Source organism: Pongo abelii, chromosome 16 (genome assembly GCF_028885655.2).
Source record: "Pongo abelii isolate AG06213 chromosome 16, NHGRI_mPonAbe1-v2.0_pri, whole genome shotgun sequence".
Classification (NCBI taxonomy): domain Eukaryota; kingdom Metazoa; phylum Chordata; class Mammalia; order Primates; family Hominidae; genus Pongo; species Pongo abelii.
Window position 1 is genome coordinate 78,031,016 of NC_072001.2, and position 25,989 is coordinate 78,057,004.

The 25,989-nt window shown below is 56.0% G+C and overlaps 1 protein-coding gene across 4 annotated transcripts; it reads left to right on the plus strand.

Annotated features, from left to right (window-relative positions):
• On the plus strand, nucleotides 1-21,430 carry CSK (C-terminal Src kinase). 4 transcript variants are annotated; one of them, XM_054532905.2, is made up of 14 exons: nucleotides 557-650; nucleotides 1,167-1,219; nucleotides 16,453-16,532; nucleotides 16,835-16,948; nucleotides 17,046-17,158; nucleotides 17,492-17,711; nucleotides 18,661-18,754; nucleotides 18,932-18,997; nucleotides 19,074-19,173; nucleotides 19,263-19,353; nucleotides 19,780-19,853; nucleotides 19,953-20,148; nucleotides 20,256-20,342; nucleotides 20,590-21,430. In XM_054532905.2, exons 3-14 carry the CDS (start codon nucleotides 16,518-16,520, stop codon nucleotides 20,770-20,772), a joined length of 1,353 nt encoding a protein of 450 aa, XP_054388880.1. In that variant the 5' UTR covers nucleotides 557-650; nucleotides 1,167-1,219; nucleotides 16,453-16,517; the 3' UTR covers nucleotides 20,773-21,430. The 4 variants fall into 4 exon arrangements, with proteins under 4 accessions (XP_054388883.1, XP_054388880.1, XP_009248297.2 ...); XM_054532908.2 differs by lacking the exons at nucleotides 557-650; nucleotides 1,167-1,219 and adding an exon at nucleotides 1-246; XM_009250022.4 differs by having other exon boundaries at nucleotides 557-1,219.
• The last annotated feature ends 4,559 nt before the right edge of the window (nucleotides 21,431-25,989 follow it).

Consider the following 25,989-nt stretch of genomic DNA (forward strand, 5'->3'; position numbering starts at 1 on the left):
CGCTGTTCCCTCTGCCTGGTCCCGGCTCTGTGAGGTGTGAGGTCTCCCCGTTAGCCCTCGCTTTCTTTCTGCCTTCTGGGAACCGTGTCCACCACCTCTCCATTTTGATCAATTATTTCCTTGCCATTGTCTGTTGGCCTGTCAGCCTACCCCCACCCGACCGAGAACGCCTTGACGGTAGTGAAATGGTCTTGCCAATGAACTCCAGGGCAGGCTCCGCCACGATGTCAGCGCCAGGAAATGTTGGTGAGTGAATGAATGAAGGCTTTCTGCTGCGAGTCAGGCCCACTCTCCACAAACAGACCTGAGGAGAGGGGCCCAGGCCCGGCCCCCAGCTCTTCTGCAGCGGGAGAGCTGCGTCCAGAGAAGGCTGGGAGGTTGCTCCCAGGCCGGCTGGTGTGCGCTCTGGGGAGACCCTCGGAGCCTTCAACGCAGCCAGGCAGGCAAGTAGGGGCAGGGCGTGGGCGCGGACACACCCCCCGCAGTGTCCCCGGCGCCCGGCAGGGGGCGCCGCCCCGCCGGCCCACGCCCCGCCGCGCGCCGGGCAGGCCCCCTCGCGCAGGCGCGCTGCCGCGGGCGGAGGATCCGGGCCGCGCTTCCTCTCGCCAGGCCTGCGAGCTTCCTCCCAGCGGAGCCCCTGGCGAGCCGAGGTTGGCCGCCGCCGCCGAGCCCGCTGCCGCCTTCCCGCTCCTGTCCCACCCGCGCCTTGCCCGGGGGCTTCTGCCGGGGTGGGGTCCGAGCCGGTCGATCGCCCGGCTGCGCCGCCGTCGGGGCCGTACCCCGGCCCGCCGTCCCTCCCGCCCCAGCCAGCCTCTGGCCGCCGGAGCCCGCGGGGCGTGGAGCGCGAGGAGCCCCGCGGCCCCGATCGAGCGTCCGGGGCGGCCCCCGGCAGCCAGCGCGACGTTCCAAAATCGAACCTCAGTGGCGGCGCTCGGAAGCGGAACTCTGCCGGGGCCGCGCCGGCTACATTGTTTCCTCCCCCCGACTCCCTCCCGCCCCCTTCCCCCGCCTTTCTTCCCTCCGCGACCCGGGCCGTGCGGCCGTCCCCCTGCCTCTGCCTGGCGGTCCCTCCTCCCGTCTCCTCGCACCCGTACCTCTTTGTACCGCACCCCCTGGGGACCCCTGCGCCCCTCCCCTCCCCCCTGACCGCATGGACCGTCCCGCAGGCCGCTGATGCCGCCCGCGGCGAGGTGGCCCGGACCGCAGTGCCCCAAGAGAGGTGAGTGCCTGGCCGTCCCGGAGTGTCCCCTGGAGGGAAGAGGGTGGAGGTCGCGCGTCTAGTCTCTGTTGCTGCCACTGTCGCGTCCACTCCCATTCCCCCCTTCTCCCCCTTCTCCCTTCTCTCCTTTACTCCCTTGCACGGGTTCGAATTCTCCCAGGAGCCACTGTCAGAACCCAAATTGAAAGGGAGTGCACGAGGGAGGTACTGCCCTGCAGCTCCACGGACTCCTCTTCTCGGGTCATCCCGAGTCCCCCCCCTTGTGGAGCTCAGAGTAGGAGGTGGCTGGAGTCTGGAGAAAGAGGATCCGTATGGGCCAGGTCCCTAGAGAGAGTGCTGGACTCCCTGCCCTTTCCTGTCCAGGGCCTCCCCGAAGGTGGCCTGGCTTGCTTGGTTCTGACCCCTCCCTCATTAACCCACCATGACCCTGCAGGCTGCAAGCAAGCCCAGGGCCCAGCCACCTCGGGTGAGCAGTTAGAAGCCCAGGTCCTGGGACTGACCCTGTCACCCTTGGCCTCTAGAAGACCAGGCCTAAGCCAAGGGACCTCTGACCTTTGGGTGGGAAACTGGGCAGGCCTTCCGCCCGGTTGGAGGTGACTGAGCATTAGCACCATGCCCCCACCTTCTGGCACCCTGGGCAGCCCATTCTCCTAGGCTCTTTGTGGCCCAGACCAGGTGTCAGGAAGGGGTGTGTCCAGCCAGCAGATTTTTGGAGCTTAACTACCAGTTCACTTCCCCGCCCATTTTGTACACCCGGGAACCGAGGCTCAAAGGGAGAAGTTGCTACCCCAGGCCTCTAGTGGAGTTAGGCTGGCTATCCTTTCATCCCCAGCTCTGCAGGGCTGGATGGCTGTGGGTGGAAGGAAACCAGGCAGGCACCTTCACCCACTGGGGACACAGGCCCCCAGCCCGGCCCCAGAGGGACCTTGTTGGTTAAGCACGTGCTTCCCTGCAGAGGGCTGGAGGGAGTGAAAGGGCTTCCGGCTCCAGCTGTGGCTGGGTCCGCTAGCAGGAGATGTGGGGAATGTGTGGTGTGGGGCCATCTGTGTGGTGTGGCAGGAAGGTCCGGTCCTGGCCCCGGCTCTGAGTTGAAACAACCTGGTGGTCAGTCCTGACCCAGCGCTCCCCACACCTATGGCCCAGCTGGCACAGGAGCAGCCAAGTTCAGAATATAAATGGGGTCAGATGGGAACCATGGAAGCCCTGTCTCCACTGGCAGCAGGCTACAGAGTGGGGACACCCAAGGGGCCTATTTCAAGCTCCTAGTACCCTGGTGGTTCCAGTGTCTTTCTTGGTTGTGGCCACAGCAGGAACAGGGCAAGGACAGCAGGGGTGAGGTTGGGGCCTGGCAGGATCCTCTGGCCCAGGAGAGCAGGCAGTGCCCTGGTGGGTGCTGAGCAGTGTCTGGGCTCCCTTGGAGCTGCTGGCAGTTTTGTCCTGCTGGGTTCCTGCTCACAATTTAGGGTTTTTTTCTTTTTTCAGTTTTTTTTCTGGCTGTCCTGACATGCACAGTGGAGGGGACCCAGATGTCCTGGGCCTGTGAGACTCCCCTCACATGGCCCCACACCCAGCCCTAACTTCCTTTCCAGCCTGAGGGACTGAGGCTGGAGCCTGACATGGTTAGCTCCCTCCTACCCCAGCCAGCCTTTTTAATTTTTATTTTATTATTTTTTTTACCAACTGTGAGCTGTGAGGGTGCGACCCAGGGTCCCAGGGCCTTTGAAGAAAGGAGTCTGGCTTCTGGCTGGCACGTGTGCAGGGATGTGCTTTTCACTGGTGAACCTGGTGCCCTCCTCCCTCTCAGAAGCAGCTGCTCTTCTCTCTGCATTGGGTCAGGGGCAAGGAAAAAGCAGAAAATGTTCCCATTGACCACCGCAGGGGGGCCAGACCCCAAAAGGCTGAGCCACACACAGTGGCCCACAGCAAGGGTTGGAAATTTCGGGGACAGAATGCAGCTTCCTCCAAACAAGTATAGGTAGGGGTTGAGGCCCAGGATCCACAGTGTGACGTGGCTGGCCCCCAAAGGGGGCAGACCCGCCTGGGTGCGGTTCTGGGCTCCATCTTTTGAAGGATTTTAAAACCTTGACAGGTCATCTGCAAAGAACCAGGGATGTTGCTTGAATCTGGGAAAGAGAAAGTAGGGATTCTCATATGTCTGAGGGACTGTCCCAAAGGAGAAAGGCATCCCATGGCAGAAATTGTCCCAGACACATGGGCCAGAGCTAGGGAGCAGGTGGGTCCCAGGGAAGTGAATCTGAGCTCATTATAGGGAAACTATGAATGCACTCATTTTCTTGATTTAGAAAATAACAAAACAGCGCTACAGGAAATTTAGAAAATGAAACAAAAATCACCCACTATTTCTTCAGCAGGCAGTGACTGTGTTAGCATTTTGGAGTTCCCTGCCGGTCTTTTCCCCATCTTTTTCCTTCATCGCCGTTGTCACTGGAGTGTGTGTGCCGTGACACCTTTTTTCATTTAATACTGCGTCTATGGGCATTTTCTCATGGTGCTACGCGGTCTAAGAAATGTTGCTTCTAAAAAGCTACAGAATATTCTAGGCTGGCCTGCTGCAGCGCCATCACCCATACACTGGAGCTTGTGCATTTTTCCCCTCTGTTGCTGTTGTTGTCGTTACTATGAGTCCCAAAAGCAGCTGGGGTGTTGGAGGGCAGAAGCAACTTGGCACCCAACTGAATATGGGTTCCAGGCCCAGACATGCCACTTAGGCCCAGGGTGGAGGGTCTTTAGACAGGTCACTGACCTGCTGAGCCTCCTTTATATAAATAACAGGATGGTGACACCTACTTCAGAGGAAGGTGTAAGGACAGTGTCAACTAACTAACCAAGGGACTCTAAAGTGCCTGGCACAGCCCTTTCTCCACTCCCTCCGTGAGTAGGATTGGCATTGTTGAAGGAGTGCCCACTGCTGGCTGCCTCAACCTGTGGGGAAGGTGCCTGAGCCACGGGCCAACGTTGACTGACCACTCACCTGGCAAAGAGGTGGTCTCCGCCTGAGGAGCCCCTCTGAAACCCCCTGGCCCTGAGGTTCTAGAATACAATGGCCAGTGCCCTTCCCTGCCTTCCCTTTTCCCCATTACCATATGATTGGCTGGCCTAGGACATGGGGCTGGCCCTGGGAAGATGGGCTGCTGGTTAGGGTCTGGGACCTGACTCCACCCATTCCCCTTCCGGTCTCCCAGCATCAGAGCTAAATAGACAAGGCCTCTCTTTTTTTTTTTTTTTTTTTTTTTGGTGAGATGGAGTTTTGCTCTTGTTGCCCAGTCTGGAGTGCAATGGCACGATCTTGGCTTACCACAACCTCCGGCTCCAGGTTTAAGTGATTCTTCTGCCTCAGCCTTCCAAGTTGGGATTACAGGCATGTGCCATCACGCCTGGCTAATTTTGTATTTTTAGTAGAGATGGGGTTTCTCTGTGTTGGTCAGGCTGGTCTCGAACTCCCGACCTCAGGTGATCTGCCCACCTCGGCCTCCCGAAGTGCTGGGATTATAGGCATGAGCCACCGCGCCTCTTCTCTAAGAGCCTGGCTGCCTCCTGCCTCCCAGCTCTGGCTAGGTCAGCCCAGCTTGGCATTTTCCCAGAGGAAATAGAAGCCTGCTTAGCCTGAGACTTAGACAAGGAACCCAGGCATCCTGAGCCCTGGCCCAAGAACAGCCATGCCAGCCTCATCTTCCCACCCTGTTCCAGTAGTCAAGGAAGGGAAGGAAGCTGGGAGATTGAGGGTAGGGGGATTCTGGAGCCTCCCAGAGCTTCCCAGGAGGGAGTTGGACACATCGGGAAGCTCGTGTTAGCCTCCCCCTCCTCAGCAGGTGTTCCCCAGGTCTAACCTGAGTGTGTATCACTGTGACACACCTGCTTCCTCTTGTTCTACTTTTATGGAGACCAGAGTAACTGGGAGTGCCTTCCTACAGCCACCCCGTGGGCAGTAGCAGGACACCAGTCTCTGCCTGGCAACCCTGGGCCTAAGAGACTGTAGCCCCAGATGACCCTAGGGTGGCCCAGGACTAACCTAAGGAAGGGGTCCTCCCCCAGGTGGCCCATTCAGTGCAGAGGTCCCTTGGGCACACGAGCTCAGACCCCAGCTGCCAAACTTTGGCCTGTGGAGTATCTCCTCCTCCCTGGTCTTAGTGTAAGGGAAGTGGGCATGACAACTGCCCTCCTGTCCCACAGCTTGGGATGGGATGAGGTCACAGGGTGGGGTCCACCCCAAGATGCTGGCCTGGCCTGGCTCAGATGAGAGCCCTTTGGGTATTTCTCAGTTTCCCCCGCCCTTGGTTGGGGACAGGATGGGTGGAGGAGCAGGCCACCCCCAACGCCCGGCAGGGAGCACTGCCTCCCTTCCCCCTCCCCTCTGGGTCCCTTCATCCAAGGGCTGGAAATAGAATCCGCTAAGTAATGATTAAAGTCAAATTCAGACCTAAAAATAAAGAGCTGGTGAAGGAAGAGCTGGTGCTCCCTGCATGGCTGAGGGGAGAAGTGAGCAGGGAGAGGCTGGCTTTGGGTGGCTGAGCCCCTGCTCCTCGGGATCAGGAGTACTCCACCAGTTGGGGGGTGCTCTTTTATCTGCCATGATGTGGCCCATTAAGTGTAGACGGCACCAGTCAGGGCAGACTGGCAGGACCCATTAGAAAAAAAATCCCAGTTTTCCTATGGGGAAACTGAGGCCCAGAAAGGAGAAGTGGTTTGTCCCGCAACTATTTGAGAGCTCCCCTCAGCAGGCCCCCAGGGACTGGAGGGCCCTGTGCAGCCCAGCCTGCCCTTTCTGCCTGCTCAGTTTCTCTTCCTGGTTTTGAGGTGCTAAGATGAAGGCAGCTTCTCATCACACACTGGCTGTGCACACACCCTCCAACCGCAGCTTCCCTCCACCCCTCCTGTGGTCTGGGCCCAGAGTCGAAGGAACAAGTAGAAGAGAGGCTGCTTGGTGCCCCCTGGCTGTCCTGATCATGGCATGGTTGTAAGCCTCGTGGGCAGGCGAAAACCTGGGCATCATCTGCCCCTCTTGGACCCTGGCTGCTGCTTCTCAGCCCAGTCTGACACCTGGTCCTCATGCAGACTCGCGCGTCTATCTATCTGTAGCTTGTGCTGTCCGTGCTGCAGGGAGACAGGAGGGAAGGATGAAGAACAAACCCTGAGAGCGCCTCTGCTGGCGGGTAGAGGAGACGAGGAGTCAGTGAGGGGAGGCCTGTGGTTCTCACTTCCTGGCAGGGCTAGTAGAAGCTCTGAAGCTGGGGCTCTGCCTGGGCTGGGGCAGCCTGGAGGGCCTCCTGGAGGGGAAGGTCCTGTGAAAGTCGAGAAGCGTTTGAAGAAGAAGCATGGTAGGGGGAGAGGTCCCTGTTTGGAGCTTCTGCCCTCTCTAGGGCTGCTGGCTCTTTTCTGTGTGTCCCTCGACAGGCTCTTGGCCTCTCTGAGAAGCTGGGGTATGCAGACAAGCAAGAAGTGGGCACAGAAGTACCTCTGCTTCCCAGAGCAGAGCAGCCAAGCTCTGGGCAGACCTCCCCTCTGTGCCCCCCAACCTGTCCATTTTCAGGGTGTCATCTGTCCTGCACAAGGAAAGGTGGGAAGAAAGGTCCCCTAACCAAGGTTCAGACAACTGTGAGCTCAAGTCCCCACACAGCTTGTTCCTCCTCTGTCAGAGATCACCAGTCTTTGCCCTATGGGGTGTTTGAAGGATTAAGTAACTAATGCGGTGCCCCAAACCCGGTTGGGTCAGTCGGCTGTAACTCCCGTGTTCTCATTCTGCAGCCCATCCTGCTGGAGGAGCGTGTTGGTAACGCCCCCATCTCCCTTTAGTAGTAGCAAGTCTGTCCTTTGTGTTGGTCCCCACAGCTTTACCTTCTGAGCTGTGTGTTCTGCAGGTCCTGATTCTGAAGTGGGGAGACCAGAAATCTGGGGGCCAAAGTTTTAGACAGCTCATGGGCCTCCAGCCATCAGTCTCCCCACCTAGAATGTGGCCAGGAGACTTCGGGGTGAGGGACAAGAACATGACTTTGAAGGGTCCATTGAAGACTAGTGCTGAGAGGCTATATGTAAATGCAGGCAAATGAAGATGCAAAGACCACATCCTGTGCTAAGGGGGTGGGGGAGCAGAGGCCTGGGTTAGGGCCCTGGGGAGGCCCAGAGTCCCCATTGCCCAGCGCACGTAGGTAATTAGGCTCCTGAGCGGTAATTAGAAACCTTTCTGGGCCAGGAATGGCAGCCTCAAGCCGCAGCGGTGCCTGGGGAGTAGGCTCCCCATTAGCCTGCTCTAACCCCAGCCCCCACCTCTCCCAAACCACCAGACGGGATTTCCGGCCCCACTGAACCATTGGGGGCAGGGGAAAAAAAGCCAGTGCGTTGCTGTAATTTGGTATTTATCCATTAAATCCGCCCTTCTCCTTATGTCAGGGTGCTGACGGGAGCCCCGGGATGGGGGTAGGGCAGCGTGCACTGGAGCCAGAGCAGGCATTCTTCTGTTCCTTCGTGACCCCCCGGGAGGTGTAGGCATCTCCAAGGCCCTGGCGCCCAATTCTGCTGCTGCTCACCCTGAGACACCTATGCAGTGGAGGGTGCTGAGGGACCACCAGCGCAGGCTGCGGGGATCTGTGGAAGCCCTCCAGCGCCCTTCCTTGCCTGATGTGTGGTGGGGAATGTCACAGTGCCTCAGCCTGGTGTCCTCTGCAGAACCAGAGGTTGGGCTGATTTTATTGCTGCCAAACTTGCCCAACTGCTGGTGGGTGCCCCGCCCTCCTCAGGTGCACTGCCCTTTGGAGGGGCGGGCCCAAATCTGAAACTTAATTCTGCGTGTATCTGTACTATGACCTGTAGGCCCTGCTCGGAGGCTCCCTGGGCCCCCATTCTGAACCTTCATCAGTCTTCATTAACTCGCTCTGTACCACAGTTTGCAGTCTTAATCCTGGTCTACTTCAAGGCGCCCCTCTCTCAGTCACTTTCCTCTAAAATCCTTCTAGCTCCTGCTCCCCTCACCCTTCTTCCTGGAAGCCTTCCCGGGTGGCCCCTGTCTCACAATCTATTGAGGCACTGAGCATACCAGGCCATGGTTGACCATCCAGTAACCAGGAGGACAGGAGCCAGGTCTGCATTTTGTGGTGGTTCCCAGCACCCAGCCCTGGCTTGTGCACAGAGGAGAGGCGGGTGAGTGGTGACCTTGGGTCCCCAAAGGCAGGACCTCTTGAGTCCTTTCCTTCTCCACCCGGATATCCTGGCCCACCAAGCATGGCTCTGGGCACACAGGAAGGCTTCCAAAACACTGGCTCAAAGAATGAGAAGGCAAGGTGGACCTTGCTGTTGCCTGTTTTGCCTCCAGTGGCTGTCCCCATCCCCCAGAGCATCCAGCTGGGTCCTGTGGCAGCACCAGAATCTCCGGGTGCCATGGCCCTGAGTCCCCCCAGGTCTTTTGTGCACTTCCCTTTTCAGTGGGTATTTTTAGCTGGGCGTAAACAGTTACTGAAGGCTCCCACGCCCCATTAGGCAGCAGAGTTTTGGCAAGGGGGAAGGGCAAGGGAGCCTCTTGACCTCCCCTGGCCCTCAGCACGTGCCTGGCCTTGGGGGTCTACAGCTGCTTCCAGGGTAGGAAAAGGGCAGCCTGGGAGTTTCTGGGCTCCCAGTTCTCCTTTCTCCCCACTCCTTGTCAGCCTGGGCTCGCAAGAAAGGCTGCCTGAGGCTGCAGCCACTGACCTCAGCGCTTGGGCACAATGCCAGCCTGTTCCCGGGACCCCAGCACAAGGGCTGCTGGGAGCCGGGTTTGGGGCAGGAAGTCAGAGTGAAGCACTGGTCCTGCCACATCCCAAGCCCCTTGTCCCCTAGCCCTGCGGGAATGGGGTGACAGCTGCTGTCCCTTTGGGGTTAGCTATAGTCCTGTTGGTTATGAGACCTCGGTGTGGTACAGCCAGCCTGGCGTCCCCTTTTTTTCATTCGTTCATTTATTCATTCAGCACTCATTTACTGAGCAGCCGCTTTGGGCCCAGCCCATGCAGACGTGAGTCAGACCCTCACTTTCCCCCTGCAGAGCTCCCAGTCCACCCTAAACCACAGGCCACAACCAGTGAGGTTCTCACTGGAGCACAGGGATGTGTGAGAGGCCTTGGAGGCCTCGGCAGCCAACACAACTGGGGACCCAAGGAATTCTCCAGAGAGAGGTGATTTACAAAAAGTTTCTTGTTTCCAGTTTTAAGGGGGAAGGTAATAGATGCATGTGGCTTTAAAAAAATAATAATAATTTTTTTTAAAAGCCCAAAAGGACAAAATAGCAAATGAACAGTAAAATGTAAGTTTCCCTTGAACTTGATCTCACTTTCCCTTCTCATTCTGGAGGCAACCTCTGTTACCAGTTTCCTCTGTCCTTCCAAAGATAATCGAGGCATATTTGAGTTTAGGGAGGTGTTGTATTAATACCTCTTTAAAAACACAACTTGTAGTATTCCATAGAGAACCTGCACCTGGCTTTTTTTCACAGCCTTTTATTTTGAGTATTTGAAACCTACCAAAAAGTTGAAGTAATAGTATAATGAATATTCATATATCCTTCATGCAGATTTGCCAGTTCTTAACATTTTGCCACATTTACTCTATCTCTTCTTTTATCTACATAGACATATGTGTGTATGTATTTTTTGCTGATTTGAGTGTTAGTTGTAGGCATTGTATCTTTCACCCTAAGAACTTTAGCGTGTATCTCTTATATAATCACGATGTCATGATCACACTTAAGAAAATTGATATTAATTCCATATTATCTACTATGTCCATTTCCCCTCTCCCCAAGTGATTTTTATAACTGTCCCCCCGACCACCCCTTGATATAGAATTCAAGATCATTTATTGAATCTTGTCATGTTTCTTTAGTGTCCTGTTCAATCTAGAACATTCTCCAGCCCTTTTTTTGTTTTGCTCTTTTATGACATTGACATGAAGAGTCCAGGCCAGTTGTTGTGAATTTGTCTGATTGCTTCTCCCTGGTTGGAGTCAGGTGGAACAGCTCTGGCAGGAACGCCCCCCGGGCGATGCGGAGTCCTCCTCCAGGAGGCACTTAGTGTCCATGTGTTGCCTTGCTGGTGATGCTTCACTGGATCACTTGGTTCCGGGGGTGTCCGCACGTCTCCCTGTAGTGCAGGTATTCCTTCCTCTTTCCAATTAGCCTGTGGGATGGGACTTGGAAGCTGTGTCTGTTCTGCTCCCCTGGCAACTTTTTCTTCAATGACTTGAGCTGGTGTTTTGCCATTTTCCATACTCTATCATGGGAAGTGTTCAGTATCGGCATCTAGAGATCTCCCCTGGCCCCATCACAGCTAGAGCTATGCTCTCCCCTTTCAGGGACATCTTGTAATTTATCCACCCAGCCCCCCACTGATGGACATAAAGGCTGTCTCCCCATCATCTCCTGCTACTACAGACAGCACTGCAGGGACTGTCCTGCTGTGTTTTTTTAAGGCATGGGTGCTCCAGAAGCAGTTGCTCAGCTGCACCCCCAAGGTTGAGTGGAAGTCCCTCGGTAAAGGAGGAGGAGAGAGTGGGAAGGGAATGGCAAGGCGGGGAGGGAGACAGGGCACAGGTGTCCTGGCAACAGCAGATGGGAAACAGGTCTGGCTAAAGTACCAGAAGCCAGTAAGTCCCAGAAAGGTCAAGTGACTTTCCCAAGGTCACACAGCAAGTTGATGGCAGAGCCGGGTACAGGACTCAGAGCATCTGACACCCAGGACGATGTTCCTGCACTGTTCCATAGAGTAGCCCAACTCTTAAGTTGAAATAACCCCAGGAAGGACCCCCTCTCTGTGCCTGACCCCCGCTGGGTTGTGGAGGCCTAAGTTTGCAGTAGCTTCTCCCAGCCACTCTGGCTGTCAGCCTCTGACCTGTAGTGGGAGGGTCTCACCTTCTGGAGATGTTTTAAGGAGGGGACCCCAGCCTAGGCACTAGCTAGGAAGTCACTGAGCCATCTTGTCTGCGGCCACTGACGTCAGTACTTGGGCACAATGCCAGCCTGTTCCCGGGACCCCAGCACAAGGGCTACTGGGAGCCAGGTTTGGGGCAGGAAGTCAGCGTGAAGCACTGGTCCTGCCACATCCCAAGTCCCTTGTCCCCTAGCTCTGTAGGGGTGGAGTGACAGCTGCTATCGCTTTGGGGTTAATTATAGTCCCTTTGGGGTTAACTATAGTCCCATTGGTTATGGGACCTCAGTGTGATGTAGCCAGGCTGGATTCCCCCTTTTGTTTGTTCATTTATTCATTCATTCAGGGGTCTCATGACCCCACCAGGGAGGAGCCATCCAAGAGAGTTAGCAGCTCCCACTTGCAGATGTCTGTGGCAAGGCAGGCACTGTTCTGGTGCTGAGAGCTCAACTCCAGTCCTCACAGCAGCCCCCAGAGCCAAGGGGTATCACCAGTCCATTGCACAGATGGGGAAGCTAGGTCCTAGAGTCACAGCCAGCAGAGTAAAGGTGATGAGTTTAGCCCTCTTCCCTGTTTCCAGACCCTCTGAGGCCTTCAGAGCCCCTCTCCTTGAGGCGGCCCACCCCAACCACTCCTAGGCTTACCCTTCCCTGAGCGCCACCCTGTGCCCCTCATAAGCTGCTTCTGCCTTCTCCCTCCTCCCTCCTCTCCCTTCCCCCTAGGCTAGTGTGGTCCCCATGGCAACTCCTGGGGCCTGTCAGGCAGGGAGGCACAGGGCTGTGGGGAGGGCTGGCTCAGCAGCTCAGGAGTTTGACACCTGAGGGGGACAGGATGCTCACTCAAGGTGTGGCCCTAGGGACACCTGCCTTGCCCCTGTGGGCCTCACTTGGGGGTTCTCATCTGCAAAATGGGGATAATAATAGCTTCTCTGTCTCAGAGTTGTTAGAGGATGTGATGAGCCATAACGTGCCAAGGACAGGGCCTGGCACAGAATAAGTGCTCAGAAAACAGGGCCTGTTATTATTTTTATTATTATAATCAAGGCAGTGGGGAGGCGGTGGTGGCAGTAGCTGTAGGCCAGGAAGGGAGTGTTTGCAAACTGACAGCTGGAAGGGTGACTAACAGCGCAGCAGCCTCCACGCCCCCCTGTGGTGGCAGGGAGTTTGGGGAGGAAGGGGGAGGCATGGGGGTGTGGAATGCTAGCAGGGCCCCTATTCAGAAGGACCTAAAGGTTGGGGGCCCAGCCAGCCCTAGTGGGACCCTAATTCAAGCTCTGTCACCCCTAACTAGCTATGTGACTTCAGGCAAATTGTTCAACCAGTTGAGCCTCAGTTTCCGCTTCTGTAAAATGGAGGTAAGAGGGTTAGAAGAGCTCACAATCCTCCTTCCCTCCCCGCCACCCCCACCCCCACAGCTTACAGTCCACGGGAGGCAGGGGCAAGGGATGGTTCCTGTACTCAGTGGTGACTGAGTCATATGGATGGAGGCAGGTTTCAGGCTCATCCTCCTTGGGCCTCAGTGTCCCTGCCTAAACAGCAGGAGTTGATCGCCTGGCCTCTGGGGATAGGAAGGGCCCTGTGTTCTGGGAGGAACGGAAGCTCTTTCGTCCAGGGGATGGGGCAGGGGCACACCAGACACTTCCAAGTTCAGGGTTTCATTCCAGCCCCTCCTCAGCCAGCTTGCAGGAGATACCTGTCCTCCCCTTCAGGGTAAGCAAGACTTAGAAGGGTTGAGTCACTCACCCCAAGTCGCACAGTCAACAGAGCCAGGTATTAAGCCCAGGCCTGACTATAGAGCCAGGTGTGCGGCCTGGATGTGTTGGTTCTCCCTGGCTGTCTCCTCCCCAGCTCCTTCTGCTCCCACGATCACATGCTCCCCTGCTGAGGCCCCATCACCCTCAGAGTCAAACCCTGGTTCCTCACATTGGCAGTGGAAGTCCCCCTGCTGCCTGGCAGAGTTTATGCCAGGCCCACTTGAAACCATCCCCTACAGTGTCCCCTGAGCAGCGGAGCTCAGGGTGGACTCTGGAAGTGTGTGGGGTCGTAGAGCCCCAGATGGGCAGGGTCTGCCTCCCCGCTTCCCTCACCATCAACTTCCACCCGGGCCAGTTTCTCATACTGTGCCGGTCCCCTGCCTGAAACCTTTGCTCAGACTGCCACACCAACCCGGGGTGCCTTCCCTGGCCTGCCCTCTGCCTGTCTAAGCCCTGCAATCTTCAGGGCTCAGCCCCAGAGCTCCCACCTCCAGGGAGCCTGTCTGAGCTCTGCAGTCTGTGCCTACTTCACACCCCCAGCACTTTGCACTAAAATGTCTTCTCCCGTGCCACTGCAGTCCAGCCTGGGCAACAGAGCAAGACTCCATCGCAATAATAACAATAATAATAAAATAAAATGTCTTCTTCCTCTGGGGTAGGTAGCAATATTTGTGACTGTCAGCCAAGCCCCCAGACCTCATCCACTGTATCAAAGAGCCCAGCAAAGAGGCTCATGGAGGAGTTTCTCTTCTAACACACTGTGACCACGAAGATGCCACTGACCCTTTCTCAGCCTCAGTTTCCTCACCTGTAGAAAGGAAACAGTAGTTCCAGCCCCTCTGCTTCCTGAGACAGGTCCAAGGGGGCTCTGGGCTGGGATTACAAAGTATGTGTGTGCAGACGGGTGGGTTGCTGCTGCTCTCAGGGAATGGGGTTGGCTAGGGTAGCTTTTTTGGGGAGTCAACTTTATTGAAATAAATATACGGTTGACCCTTGAACAACACAGGGGTTGAGGGCATCAACCTCCTCCCTGCAGTCAACAAATCATATATTAACTTTTGACTCCTCAAAAACTTAACTACTAGTAGGCTATTGTTGTCAGAAAGCCTTGTAGATAAAGTTGATTGACACTCATTTTGTTTGTTATATATATTATATACTGTATTCTTACAATAAAGTAAGCTAGTGAAAATAAAATGAGAAAATCATATGGCCGGGTGCAGTGGCTCACACCTGTAATCTCAGCACATTGGGAGGCTGGGGCAGGCAGATCACTTGCAGCCAGGAGTTCGAGACCAGCATGGCCAATATGGTGAAACCCTGTATCTACTAAAAATACAAAAATTGGTCGGCTGTGTTGGCGCAGGCCTATGATCCCAGCTACTCAGGGGGTTGAGGCATGAGAATCACTTGAACCTGGGAGGCGGAGGTAGTTGGCAGTGAGCCATGAGTCACCCCACCACTGTGCTCCAGCCTGGGCGACAGAGTCTTGCTGTCTCAAAAAAAAAAAAAGAAAGAAAATCATAAGGAAGAGGAAATATATCTACTATTCTTTAAGTCAAAGGGGATCATTATGAAGGTCTTCATCCTTCACATTGAGTAGGCTGAGGAGGAAGAGGAAGAGTTGGTCTTACCATCACAGAGGTGGCGGAGGTGGAGGCGGAGGAGGTGGAAAGGAAGGCAGAAAAGGCAGGCACACTCAGTGTAACTTATTAAAAACATCCAGCCACGTGTGGTGGCGCATGCCTGTAGTAATAGCCACTCAGGAGGCTGAGGCAGGAGGATTGGCTGAACCCAGGGGTTTGAGGCTGCTGTGAGCTATGATCACGTCACTGCACTCCTGCCTGGGCAACAGAGTGAGACCCTTTCTCAAAAAAAAAAAAAAAAAGAAAAAAGAAAAAGAAAAAATCCATGTGTAACTGGACCTGTGCAGTTCAGACCCGAGTTGTTCAAGGGTCCACTATACACCAAAAAGTGTGCCGATCGCAAGGGTACAGCTCAGTGAATTGTCACAGAGTGGACCCACTTCATGATTGGGCTCAGACAGTCCGAAAACCAACCCCAGAGGTCCCCTTGCATTCCTTCCAGTCTCCCTGTCCCAAGAGCAGCTATCCTGACAGCATGGATTAGTTTGGCCAGATTTTGAACTTTATTCAAATGGAATTACATAATATGTACTTTCTTGTGTCTGGCTTATTGGTTAACATTTTATTTATTTATTTATTTATTTATTTATTTATTTATTTATTCATTCATTCATTTAGAGGCAGGGTCTCACTCTGTCGCCCAGGCTGAAGTGCAGTGGTGTGACCTTGGCTCACTGTAGCCTTGACCTCCCCAGGCTCAAGCGATCCTCCCACCTCAGCCTCCTGAGTAGCTGGGACTACAAGCACGCAGCACCACCCCCGGCTAATTTTTGTATCTTTGGTAGAGACCGGGTTTCGCCATGTTGCCCAGACTGGTCTTGAACTCCTCCTGGGTTTAAGCCATGTGTCTGCCTCAGCTTCCCAAAGTGCTGAGATTACAGGTGTGAGCCACTGTGCCTGGCCATCATTATGTTTTGAAATTTATCGGGATTGGCCAGGCACGGTGACTGGCACCTGTAATCCCAGCATTTTGGGAGGCCGAGGTGGGTGGATCACCTGAGGTCAGGAGTTCGAGACCAGCCTGGCCAACATGGTGAAACCCCATCTCTACTGAAAATACAAAAATTAACTGGGTGTGGTGGTGCACACCTGTAATCCCAGCTATTCAGGAGGCTGAAGCAGGAGAATCACTTGAACTCAGGAGGTGGAGGTTGCAGTGAGCCGAGATTGTGCCACTGCACTCCAGCCTAGGCGACAAAGCCAGACTCCATCTCAAAAAAAGAAAAGAAAAGAAATTCATCAGTGTTATTTAATGGTTGGAGTTTGTGTTGGAGTTTATTTAATGGTTGGCGTTTGCTGCCGTACATAGTCCCTTTTGTGACTATGCCACTGTTTATCCATTTTCCTCTGGATCGGCATCTGGGCAGCTCACAGTTTGAGGTTTATTACAAAGCATGCCACTTGTAGCCCTCCTATGCCTTTCTAGGCAGACACATGCCCTGTGTCCTCTCGGTGTGTACCTAGAAGTGGGGTTGGTATATGTTTAGAGATGCTGCCCGGGCAGGATTTTGCAGGTGAAGGACCCAAGGACCCACAGAGCATAAGGGACTTTCCCAGATCACACAGCCCCTTCTCAGAGGTGCTCCGGGGCCCCTTTCCCCACAGAACAGTAGCTGGAACCAGGCCTGGGGCTGATGGGCAGGTGTCCATAGTCCTGCTAGCCCTCCAAGCCCCCTTTGCTCCTTTCTGTCAGTCCTGGAAGGCCCCCTGTGGCCTTAGGGTTGGTGGCTCCCTCTGCCCCTGGGGGTCCTCAGCCCTCATGCTCCTCTACCTAGTACCATCAGCCTGCCAGGACTGGAGAGAACGGCCCGTGTGTCAAATCCCAGCGCAGGATGCTCTTCGCACCTGTTCGCGCCCAGTGAGGAGCCAGATCTCAGCAGTTGGGGGGCATTTCTTCACACCCCTCCTCAGTTTTCATGCTCTTCCCCACAGCTCTAATGGTACCAAGTGACAGGTTGGCTTTACTGTGACTCGGGGACGCCAGAGCTCCTGAGAAGATGTCAGCAATACAGGTACCACAGGGGTGAGGGTCTGGGACATGCAAGCATTCCCACCGGCCCCAGCGGAGTGCTTAGTGGAGGAGAGAGGATGCAGCTTAGATCAACCCACTCCCCTTTTTCCCAGCACTCGGTCAGATACAGGCCTGGGGAAGTGGGGGAGTCTCAACAGGAAGGGACCCAGGGCTCGTTCTCCGGGCAGAGCACCTCACCCAGGCTCACAGAGGCCAGCTCAGAGCCTGTGACCAAGAGGGTGCGCAGGCAGGTGGCTGGAGGGGGCCCAGGCTGCACCCGCCCACGTGTCACCTGTCTTGCAGGCCGCCTGGCCATCCGGTACAGAATGTATTGCCAAGTACAACTTCCACGGCACTGCCGAGCAGGACCTGCCCTTCTGCAAAGGAGACGTGCTCACCATTGTGGCCGTCACCAAGGTAATCAGGTGACGCCCACCCCACCATCCCACTGCTGGGCCTTCCTTCTGCAGGGGGAGGTGGGCCTGAGAGCATGTCTGGGCTGCCCTCTCCCCAGGACCCCAACTGGTACAAAGCCAAAAACAAGGTGGGCCGTGAGGGCATCATCCCAGCCAACTACGTCCAGAAGCGGGAGGGCGTGAAGGCGGGTACCAAACTCAGCCTCATGCCGTGAGTACCACGAGGAGGGGTTGGGGAGGGAAGGGGCCTTGGTCCTCCTGAAGGAGTATCAGGAACAAGCAGGGAGGCCAGAGTGAGGGGCTGGGGTGTTGGGGAGGGCCTCAGGAGGAGGTGCAGGGCGCGGGTGCGGGACCTCACAGAGCAGGGCTGGGGGCAGAGGCAGGAAGGTGGCGAAGAAGGGACAGGGAGCAGAAGAGGAGGGCCTCAAATGCCTGACTGAGCGAGTGCGAGCCATGGGTGCCAAGCAGAGGGAACCCCTTCAGAAAGGGGAGCCAGGGTCAGTACCTTTGGGCCACCATGACCTCCAGCCCTGCTGCTCCCCAGTTGGTTCCACGGCAAGATCACACGGGAGCAGGCTGAGCGGCTTCTGTACCCGCCGGAGACAGGCCTGTTCCTGGTGCGGGAGAGCACCAACTACCCTGGAGACTACACGCTGTGCGTGAGCTGCGACGGCAAGGTGGAGCACTACCGCATCATGTACCATGCCAGCAAGCTCAGCATCGACGAGGAGGTGTACTTTGAGAACCTCATGCAGCTGGTGGAGGTGAGCTGGGGGGTACCCACGGGGCCTTGCTCCCACCCTCACACACCCTAAACCCATCTGGGGCCTTTGCGCATAGCCCTGGCTTCTAGCTCCAGCCCCACTGCTTCTGCGTGGTGACCAGTCACGTGGGGCAACTTCTGTGAGCCCTCATTTCCTCACACCTTGTTGTAGCAGCTGCTGCGTGCCAGGACTCACCTCTGACCCCACAGTGCCACCATGAGGAGGGGAGCCTTATCCTCATTTTATAGACCAGGAGTTGAAGGTTCAGAGCAGTTAGGGGACCCACCTGAGGTCCCACAGATATAATTTGGTGCCAGGACTGGAATCTGAGTCTGTCTGATCCCAGAGCTAACTTTCCTCCAGCCACTCACAGACCTGCATGCCCAGAAGCGTGTGCAGAAACGTGAGCCATGCGCCTTGATCGCCAGGGCCCCTGAGGCTCTTGCACCTGCACGGACATGCCCACGGGTCCCTGCAGCTTCCCAGGCCAGCTGTGCCAGCCCTGGCCAGGCCACACCTGGCATCCGGTAGCCACAGGCAGTCAGGCAGTCTCCCGTGTCCCTGTGTATTCACTCTCATCTCCCTCCCCTGCTGGCCTGGCTTGGCCTGTGGCAGGTGAGGGTGGGGTCCTGGGCACTCCTGGCTAGAGGCTGGTTTCAGGACCGAGCCATGGGTTGCCCTCTGCATCGGATACCCATGGGGCCCAGAGTGGTAGCAACAGCTGAGTGTCTGTCCAGCAACCGCGTGTAGGGCGGCATGGGAAATGGGCCATACGTCATAATCCGGGACTTCCCTAATCCCTGCCCTACCAGAAATGGGGAGCCCTCCCCACTTAGTGACTCCAGGCTGGGCGGGGCCAGCCTCTGCCGCCCTCTGGTGGTCAGGCCTGGACGGTGCATATGGGGCACCTTGGGCTGTCTCTGAGCACCCTGCCCCCCACACCCTGCAGCACTACACCTCAGACGCAGATGGGCTCTGTACGCGCCTCATTAAACCAAAGGTCATGGAGGGCACGGTGGCGGCCCAGGATGAGTTCTACCGCAGTGAGTGCACCCCACCCCAGACCTCTTGCCCACCCACCTCCTCCCACGCAGGCTTCCTGGCACTGCCCCCATCCAGGAACCTCCAGAGAACCCCACATGCCTGATAATCCAGTCAGCCTCTGTCATCCCAGCCATGTCTCTAGTGGCCTCCAGGCCCTCACTGGCCCCTCCCCACAGGCGGCTGGGCCCTGAACATGAAGGAGCTGAAGCTGCTGCAGACCATCGGCAAGGGGGAGTTTGGAGGTGAGCTGGGCCGGGCCACCTGGGGGGGTGCCGAGGGACTCGGAACTTGGGAACAAGCCCACCTCTCTGCCCCCAGACGTGATGCTGGGCGATTACCGAGGGAACAAAGTCGCTGTCAAGTGCATTAAGAACGACGCCACTGCCCAGGCCTTCCTGGCTGAAGCCTCAGTCATGACGTGAGTGGGGGCGGGGTAGGGAGGAGGTTGGCCTAGGCTAGGAGTGAGGCACCTGCTTCCCCTTTCTGACCACTCTCGTCCTGCCCCAGGCAACTGCGGCATAGCAACCTGGTGCAGCTCCTGGGCGTGATCGTGGAGGAGAAGGGCGGGCTCTACATCGTCACTGAGTACATGGCCAAGGTGGGCACCTGCCGAGACCCGGCACTCAGGCTTTCCAACTGCCCCAAAACCCCCACTGTGCTCTGGGGCCCCTGCTCCCTCAGTCCCCCGACCCCAAGTGAGCTTTTAGGTCACCAGGGCTGGGCTTTTGTCCTGGTTTACCATTTATTGACTGTAACATTGGACAAATCATGTCACCTCCAAGCCTCAGCATCACATCTGGGAAATGGAAATAATAACAACTTATCTCAGAGATTTGTGAGCGTCAAGGGATAAGGCATGAATAACACAGAGCAGTGTCCGGCACGGATGTCCCGGCCCCTCCCCACTCCTTCCCTGTCTCACACCTCCCTGGAGTGTCAACACCCACCCGGCCCCAGCGTGCTGTGTGAGAGGGCTGCAGGGCACATCTGACCTCTGGGCCTGGTCTGTCCTTCCTGCCCCCAGGGGAGCCTCGTGGACTACTTGCGGTCTCGGGGTCGGTCAGTGCTGGGCGGAGACTGTCTCCTCAAGTTCTCGCTGTGAGTGAAGCAGCCTCTTGGATGGGTAGGGTTCGAGGGGTACCCTGCCCTGCTATGGGAGCCCCAGTCTGAGGGGACATGTGGCTGGCCTACCCCCAGAGATGTCTGTGAGGCCATGGAGTACCTGGAGGGCAACAACTTCGTGCATCGAGACCTGGCTGCCCGCAATGTGCTGGTGTCTGAGGACAACGTGGCCAAGGTCAGCGACTTTGGTCTCACCAAGGAGGCGTCCAGCACCCAGGACACGGGCAAGCTGCCAGTCAAGTGGACAGCCCCTGAGGCCCTGAGAGAGAAGGTGGGGCTGGCCTCCCCTGGGGCCTACAGAGGTGGGCAGGAGTCCTGGGTCACTCCCCACCCCTGGAGTCCCAGGATCTGACGCTGCTTCTTCCATCCACATGGCAGAAATTCTCCACTAAGTCTGACGTGTGGAGTTTCGGAATCCTTCTCTGGGAAATCTACTCCTTTGGGCGAGTGCCTTATCCAAGAATTGTGAGTATGGGTTCTGGGATCAGGGTGGCTCTTGGGGCACCGGAGGGGTTGGCAGGGGCGTGAGCCTCCTTGGGCCCTGCCTCCCCAGTCAAGGCCTGGAAGCCTCAGGCCTGCCCTGGGGAGCTCACAGGCCACTCTCCGGGCCTGGGTCTGCGGCAGAGCTGATGGGCATCCCTGAGAGGCTGCTGGGTAGACGTCCTCTCTGGGGCCAGGCCCTGGACTGACTCCTGCCTCCCCCCGGCCACAGCCCCTGAAGGACGTCGTCCCTCGGGTGGAGAAGGGCTACAAGATGGATGCCCCCGACGGCTGCCCGCCCGCAGTCTATGAGGTCATGAAGAACTGCTGGCACCTGGACGCCGCCATGCGGCCCTCCTTCCTACAGCTCCGAGAGCAGCTTGAGCACATCAAAACCCACGAGCTGCACCTGTGACGGCTGGCCTCCGCCCGGGTCATGGGCCTGTGGGGACTGAACCTGGAAGATCATGGACCTGGTGCCCCTGCTCACTGGGCCTGAGCCTGAACTGAGCCCCAGCGGGCTGGCGGGCCTTTTTCCTGCGTCCCAGCCTGCACCCCTCTGGCCCCATCTCTCTTGGACCCACCTGTGGGGCCTGGGGAGCCCACTGAGGGGCCAGGGAGGAAGGAGGCCACGGAGCGGGAGGCGGCGCCCCACCACGTCGGGCTTCCCTGGCCTCCTGCCGCTCGCCTTCTTAGAGTTTTATTCCTTTCCTTTTTTGAGATTTTTTTTCCGTGTGTTTATTTTTTATTATTTTTCAAGATAAGGAGAAAGAAAGTACCCAGCAAATGGGCATTTTACAAGAAGTACGAATCTTATTTTTCCTGTCCTGCCCGTGAGGGTGGGGGGGACCGGGCCCCTCTCTAGGGACCCCTCGCCCCAGCCTCATTCCCCATTCCGTGTCCCATGTCCCGTGTCTCCTCGGTCGCCCCGTGTTTGCGCTTGACCATGTTGCACTGTTTGCATGCGCCCGAGGCAGACGTCTGTCAGGGGCTTGGATTTCGTGTGCCGCTGCCACCCGCCCACCCGCCTTGTGAGATGGAATCGTAATAAACCACGCCATGAGGACACCGCCGCCCGCCTCGGCGCTTCCTCCACCGAGCCTGCCTGTCCTGCCCGGTCGTCCCTCCCATGCCATCTTGTCCATCCCCCTGTGTCTGTGAGTGGGGCTGGGTGGGGAGCATGGCCGGGAGATGTAGCCGCCGCTTTGTGTCAGCTGCACGAGTGAGTGTCCTGTGTCTGCCCTCAGGGAAGTGCTCACCACCCGCCCCGCTGTCCAGCTGCCGCCGGGCCCGGCTCCAGGGCCCTGTCCACAGGATGCTGCCTGGGGGTTCCAGCTGCCTCCCCTGCTGTTTTCAAGCCTGCAGCACAAGGAGGGCTAGAGCCAGGGATGGGAGGGAGCCCAGGCCTGCACAGATGGGAACGGGGTTGTAGTCAAGCCCCCTGTGCAAGAGAGAGAAAAAGCAATGGTGGGCCCAGTGGGCTTCCTCTGGCAGGAAGAGAAATGTCTCATGCCTGAGAAGATGCTGACCCGGAGGGGGACGGGAAAGCTCCTGGTGGTTCTCCAGTTTCACCCACGATGTCACAGCTTTGCCCTGTCCCCACCCCTGCCATGTGCTAGGCCTTAGGTCATACCAGACTTGGCAGGGGCTGAGGATGCAGGGCAGAGGGGAGATCCTGGCACCTTCCAGTCAGGGGGAGTCCCTCCCCACCCCACCTTGTCGGGGAACATATAGAGAATGTGGACCAGCCATGAGATTTTCTCCCCTCACTCAGGTTATCCAGGGGCAGTGGTCAGTACAGAACCTCTGAAGGTGTGAGGAGGCTTCGTGTATTCCCTGAGGCAGGCAGGTGGGGTGTTCCCCTTGTCCTGTTGTGGCCCTGACCCTTCCTCTACCAGCCAACAGGACCTGAAATCCAGGGAGATCTGACTTTGAAGTCTACCTTGTGTCTGTTCCTCAGCCCCGCTGTAGTTCCATCCACCATGATCTCTCCTGGCCCAGTGCAACAGCCTCCTCGCCGCTTCCACTCCATCTTCTCTGCACACTGCCAGACTAATTTTTCTAAAACTACACCATTCATTCAACAACAAATATTTGAATACCTGCTGTTTGCTAGGACTGAGGTTCATCAGTAAGCAAAACACACCCTGTGGAGTCCACAGTTGGGAAGACAATCAGTAGTCACATATAGACGGTGACAAACTTAAGTGCTACATGAGGAACACAAAACATGGGAATCTTTGTAGATCAGGGAGGACTTCTGGAAAGAAGCAGCGTTTAAGCTGAGATCAGAAGCAGAATGAACAGGTTGTACGGCAGGAGTTAGCAGCATTCCAGGAAGAGATGCTGAGACTGGAGGGAGGGCAGCTTTATCTCAGATCTCCAAGAAAGTGGGTGAGGATGGACGAACAGCCAGGCCTGAGAGGTGAGGCTGTGGCTGTGGCAAAGACTTAGCTTTTATCAAACAGTGAATAATGGGAAGCCAATGACAAGTTTGATCAGGAGGGTGACATGTCAGATAATTGTTTTTTGTTTGTTTGTTTGTTTGTTTTTTAGATGAAGTCTTACTCTGTCACCCAGGCTGGAGTGCAGTGGTGCCATCTCAGCTCACTGCAACCTCCATCTCCTGGGTTCAAGCGATTGTCCTGCCTCAGCCTCCCAAGTAACTGGGATTACAACAGGCATGCACCACCATGCCTGGCTAATTTTTGTATTTTTGGTGGAAACGGGGTTTCACCATGTTGCCCAGGCTGGTCTCAAACTCCTGTCCTCAAGTGATCCACCACCTCGGCCTCCCAAAGTGCTGGGATTACAGGCGTGAGCCACTGCACGCGGCCCATATATGTGTTTTTGAAATCACCCTAGCTACTGATAGAGGAGTTTCAGAGAGTACAGTGAGGACTGGTCCAGATGAGAGACGGTCTCCAGAGAGATTTAGCTCCAGAGCTAAAATTGGCCGAACTTGGCTATGGATTCAGTGTGAGAGTGGAGGAGAGGGAGGGGCCGTAGCAAGGCCTGATTGAGCAGAACGGATGCAGGGAGGGCAGCAGGGGGCATCCGCAGAGCGAGGACGGGAGACTCATGCTTAGGAGGAAGTATCATGAGCTCGGTTAAGGACATGTTAAGGTTTTTGTTGTTTTGAGACAGCGTCTCATTCTGTCGCCCAGGCTGGAGTCCAGTGGTGCAAACACAGCTCACTACAGCCTTGACCTCCCAGGCTGAAGCAGTCCTCCTGCCTCAGCCTCTCAAGTAGCTGGGACTACAAGTGCATGCCACCAAGACTGGCTAATTTTTAAATTTTTTGTAGAGGCGAGGTCTCCCTATGTTGCCTAGGCTAGCCTTGAACGCCTGGCCTCAAGCAGTCCTCCCGCCTCGGCCTCCCAAAGTGTTGGGATTACAGGCCTGAGCCACCACACCCAGCCACACATTGAGTTTCAAGTGAGGCTTTGAAACTGCCAAAAAGCCGGGCACAGTGGCTCACGCCTGTAATCCCAACACTTCGGGAGGCCAAGGCCAGTGGATCACTTGAGGTCGGGAGTTAAGAGACCAGCCTGACCAACATGGTGAAACCTCGTCTCTACTAAAAATATAAAATTAGCCAGGCGCGGTGGTGCACACCTGTAATCCCAGCTACTCTGGAGGCTGAGGCAGGAGAATTGCTTGAACCCGGGAAGCAGAAGTTGCAGTGAGCTGAGATCACGCCACTGCACTCCAGCCTGGGCAACAAGAGCAAAACTGCATCTCCCAAAAAAAAAAAAGGTCAAGAAGAGGAGGTTGACCACGCCAGTGCCATGTCGTAAAAGCCGAGGGAAAAGAACTTCAAGAGGAGGAAGCCACCAGGGTCCCTGCCTCCCAGAAGGCACAGAGATGGAGGCTGAGTCTGCCCTTTGGTTTTGTTTTATTTATTTATTTATTTATTTTTATTTTTTGAGACGGAGTCTCGCTCTGTCGCCCAGGCTGGAGTGCAATGGTGCGATCTGGGGCTCGCTGCAAGCTCCGCCTCTCAGGTTCACGCCATTCTCCTGCCTCACCCTCCCGAGTAGCTGGGACTACAAGCGCCTGCCACCACTCCGAGCTAATTTTTTGTAGTTTTAGTAGAGACGGGGTTTCACTGTGTTAGCCAGGATGGTCTTGATCTCCTGACCTCGTGATCCACCTGCCTCGGCCTCCCAAAGTGCTGGGATTACGGGCGTGAGCCACTGCGCCTGGCTATTTATTTTTTTTGAAACGGAGTCTCTGTCGCCAAAGCTGGAGAGCACTGGCACAATCTCGGCTCACTGCAAACTCCACCTCCCGAATTCAAGCAATTCTCCTGCCTCAGCCTCCCAAGTAGCTGGGATTACAGGTGCCCGCCACCATGCCTGGCTAATTTTTGTATTTTTAGTAGAGACAGAGTTTCGCCATGTTGGCCATGCTGGTCTTGAACTCCTGACCTCAGTGATTCATCCACCTCGGCCTCCCAAAGTGCTGGGATTACAGGCATGAGCCACTGCACCCAGCCAAACTGCCCCTTGGTTTTAGCCACAATGCCTGTGTTGATAAGGGCTGATTCCAGATCACAGCGACTAGAGAAGGGTGTGAGCAACGCAAGAGGTGGACAGTCTGAGAAATGAAGTTGTAATGGAGAGATGAGAGAGGAGGAGTGACAGGAGGATATGGTAGATTTAGGGTTTTTTTTTTTTTTCTTTTTTCTTTTTTTTTTTTTGAGATGGAGTCTCGATCTGTCACCTAGGCTGGAGTGCAGTGGCGCAATCTCAGCTCACTGCAACCTCTGCCTCCCGGGTTCAAGTGATTCTCCTGCCTCAGCCTCCTGAGTAGCTGGAACTACAGGTGCCCACCACCACACCCAGCTAATTTTTGTATTTTTAGTAGAGACAGGGTTTCACCATGTTGGCCAGGCTGGTCTCGATCTCTTGACCTCCCAAAGTGCTGGGATTACAGGCATGAGCCACCGCACCCGGCTGGTAGATTTAAGACAGCAGAGTCTTGAGCAAATTTGGCTGCCAAAGGGAAGGACATTGACCTTCAAATCGTACTGAGTACTGAGAGTGAGGCAAGAGATATAGACAGGAGGGGTGGTATGTAGATGGTAGAGCCTTCCTTAAAGCAGGGGGTGGGTGGTGGGAACCCAGAACATGGGGGAACCGGCCTGAGATGGGAGAGGGATAGTCCCTCCGAAAGTGCAGAGAAGGAGGGAGACTCAGGCAGTGGTGCACTGATGAATGTTTAATATCCAAATCTAGGACACTGGCTGGGTGGGGTAGCTCTGATTTATAGCATTTGCTGATATCCGTGGAGTTAATACTCTCACTGTGGTCAATTTCAAGCACCAATCTGACTTCACTGAATACAGCGGTGGATGGGGATTCCAGCAATCAGCTCTCACAGCTGGTCCAAGCCAGCTAGGATTCAGAAACCCACAGTGAAGCCCGTGGCTATAGGGTCACAACAGGGGCCAGCCAAGCAACACAACAGAGATGGGCCAGGCATAAAACAACAGGAGAGAAGGGACAGGGCTCAGCCAATGGGACCCTGAGGGTTGCAGGCTCAGATGGCTGGATATTCCCATTCATCTTTCCTTTTTTTTTTTTTTGAGAGGGAGTCTAGCTCTGTAACCTAGGCTGGAGTGCAG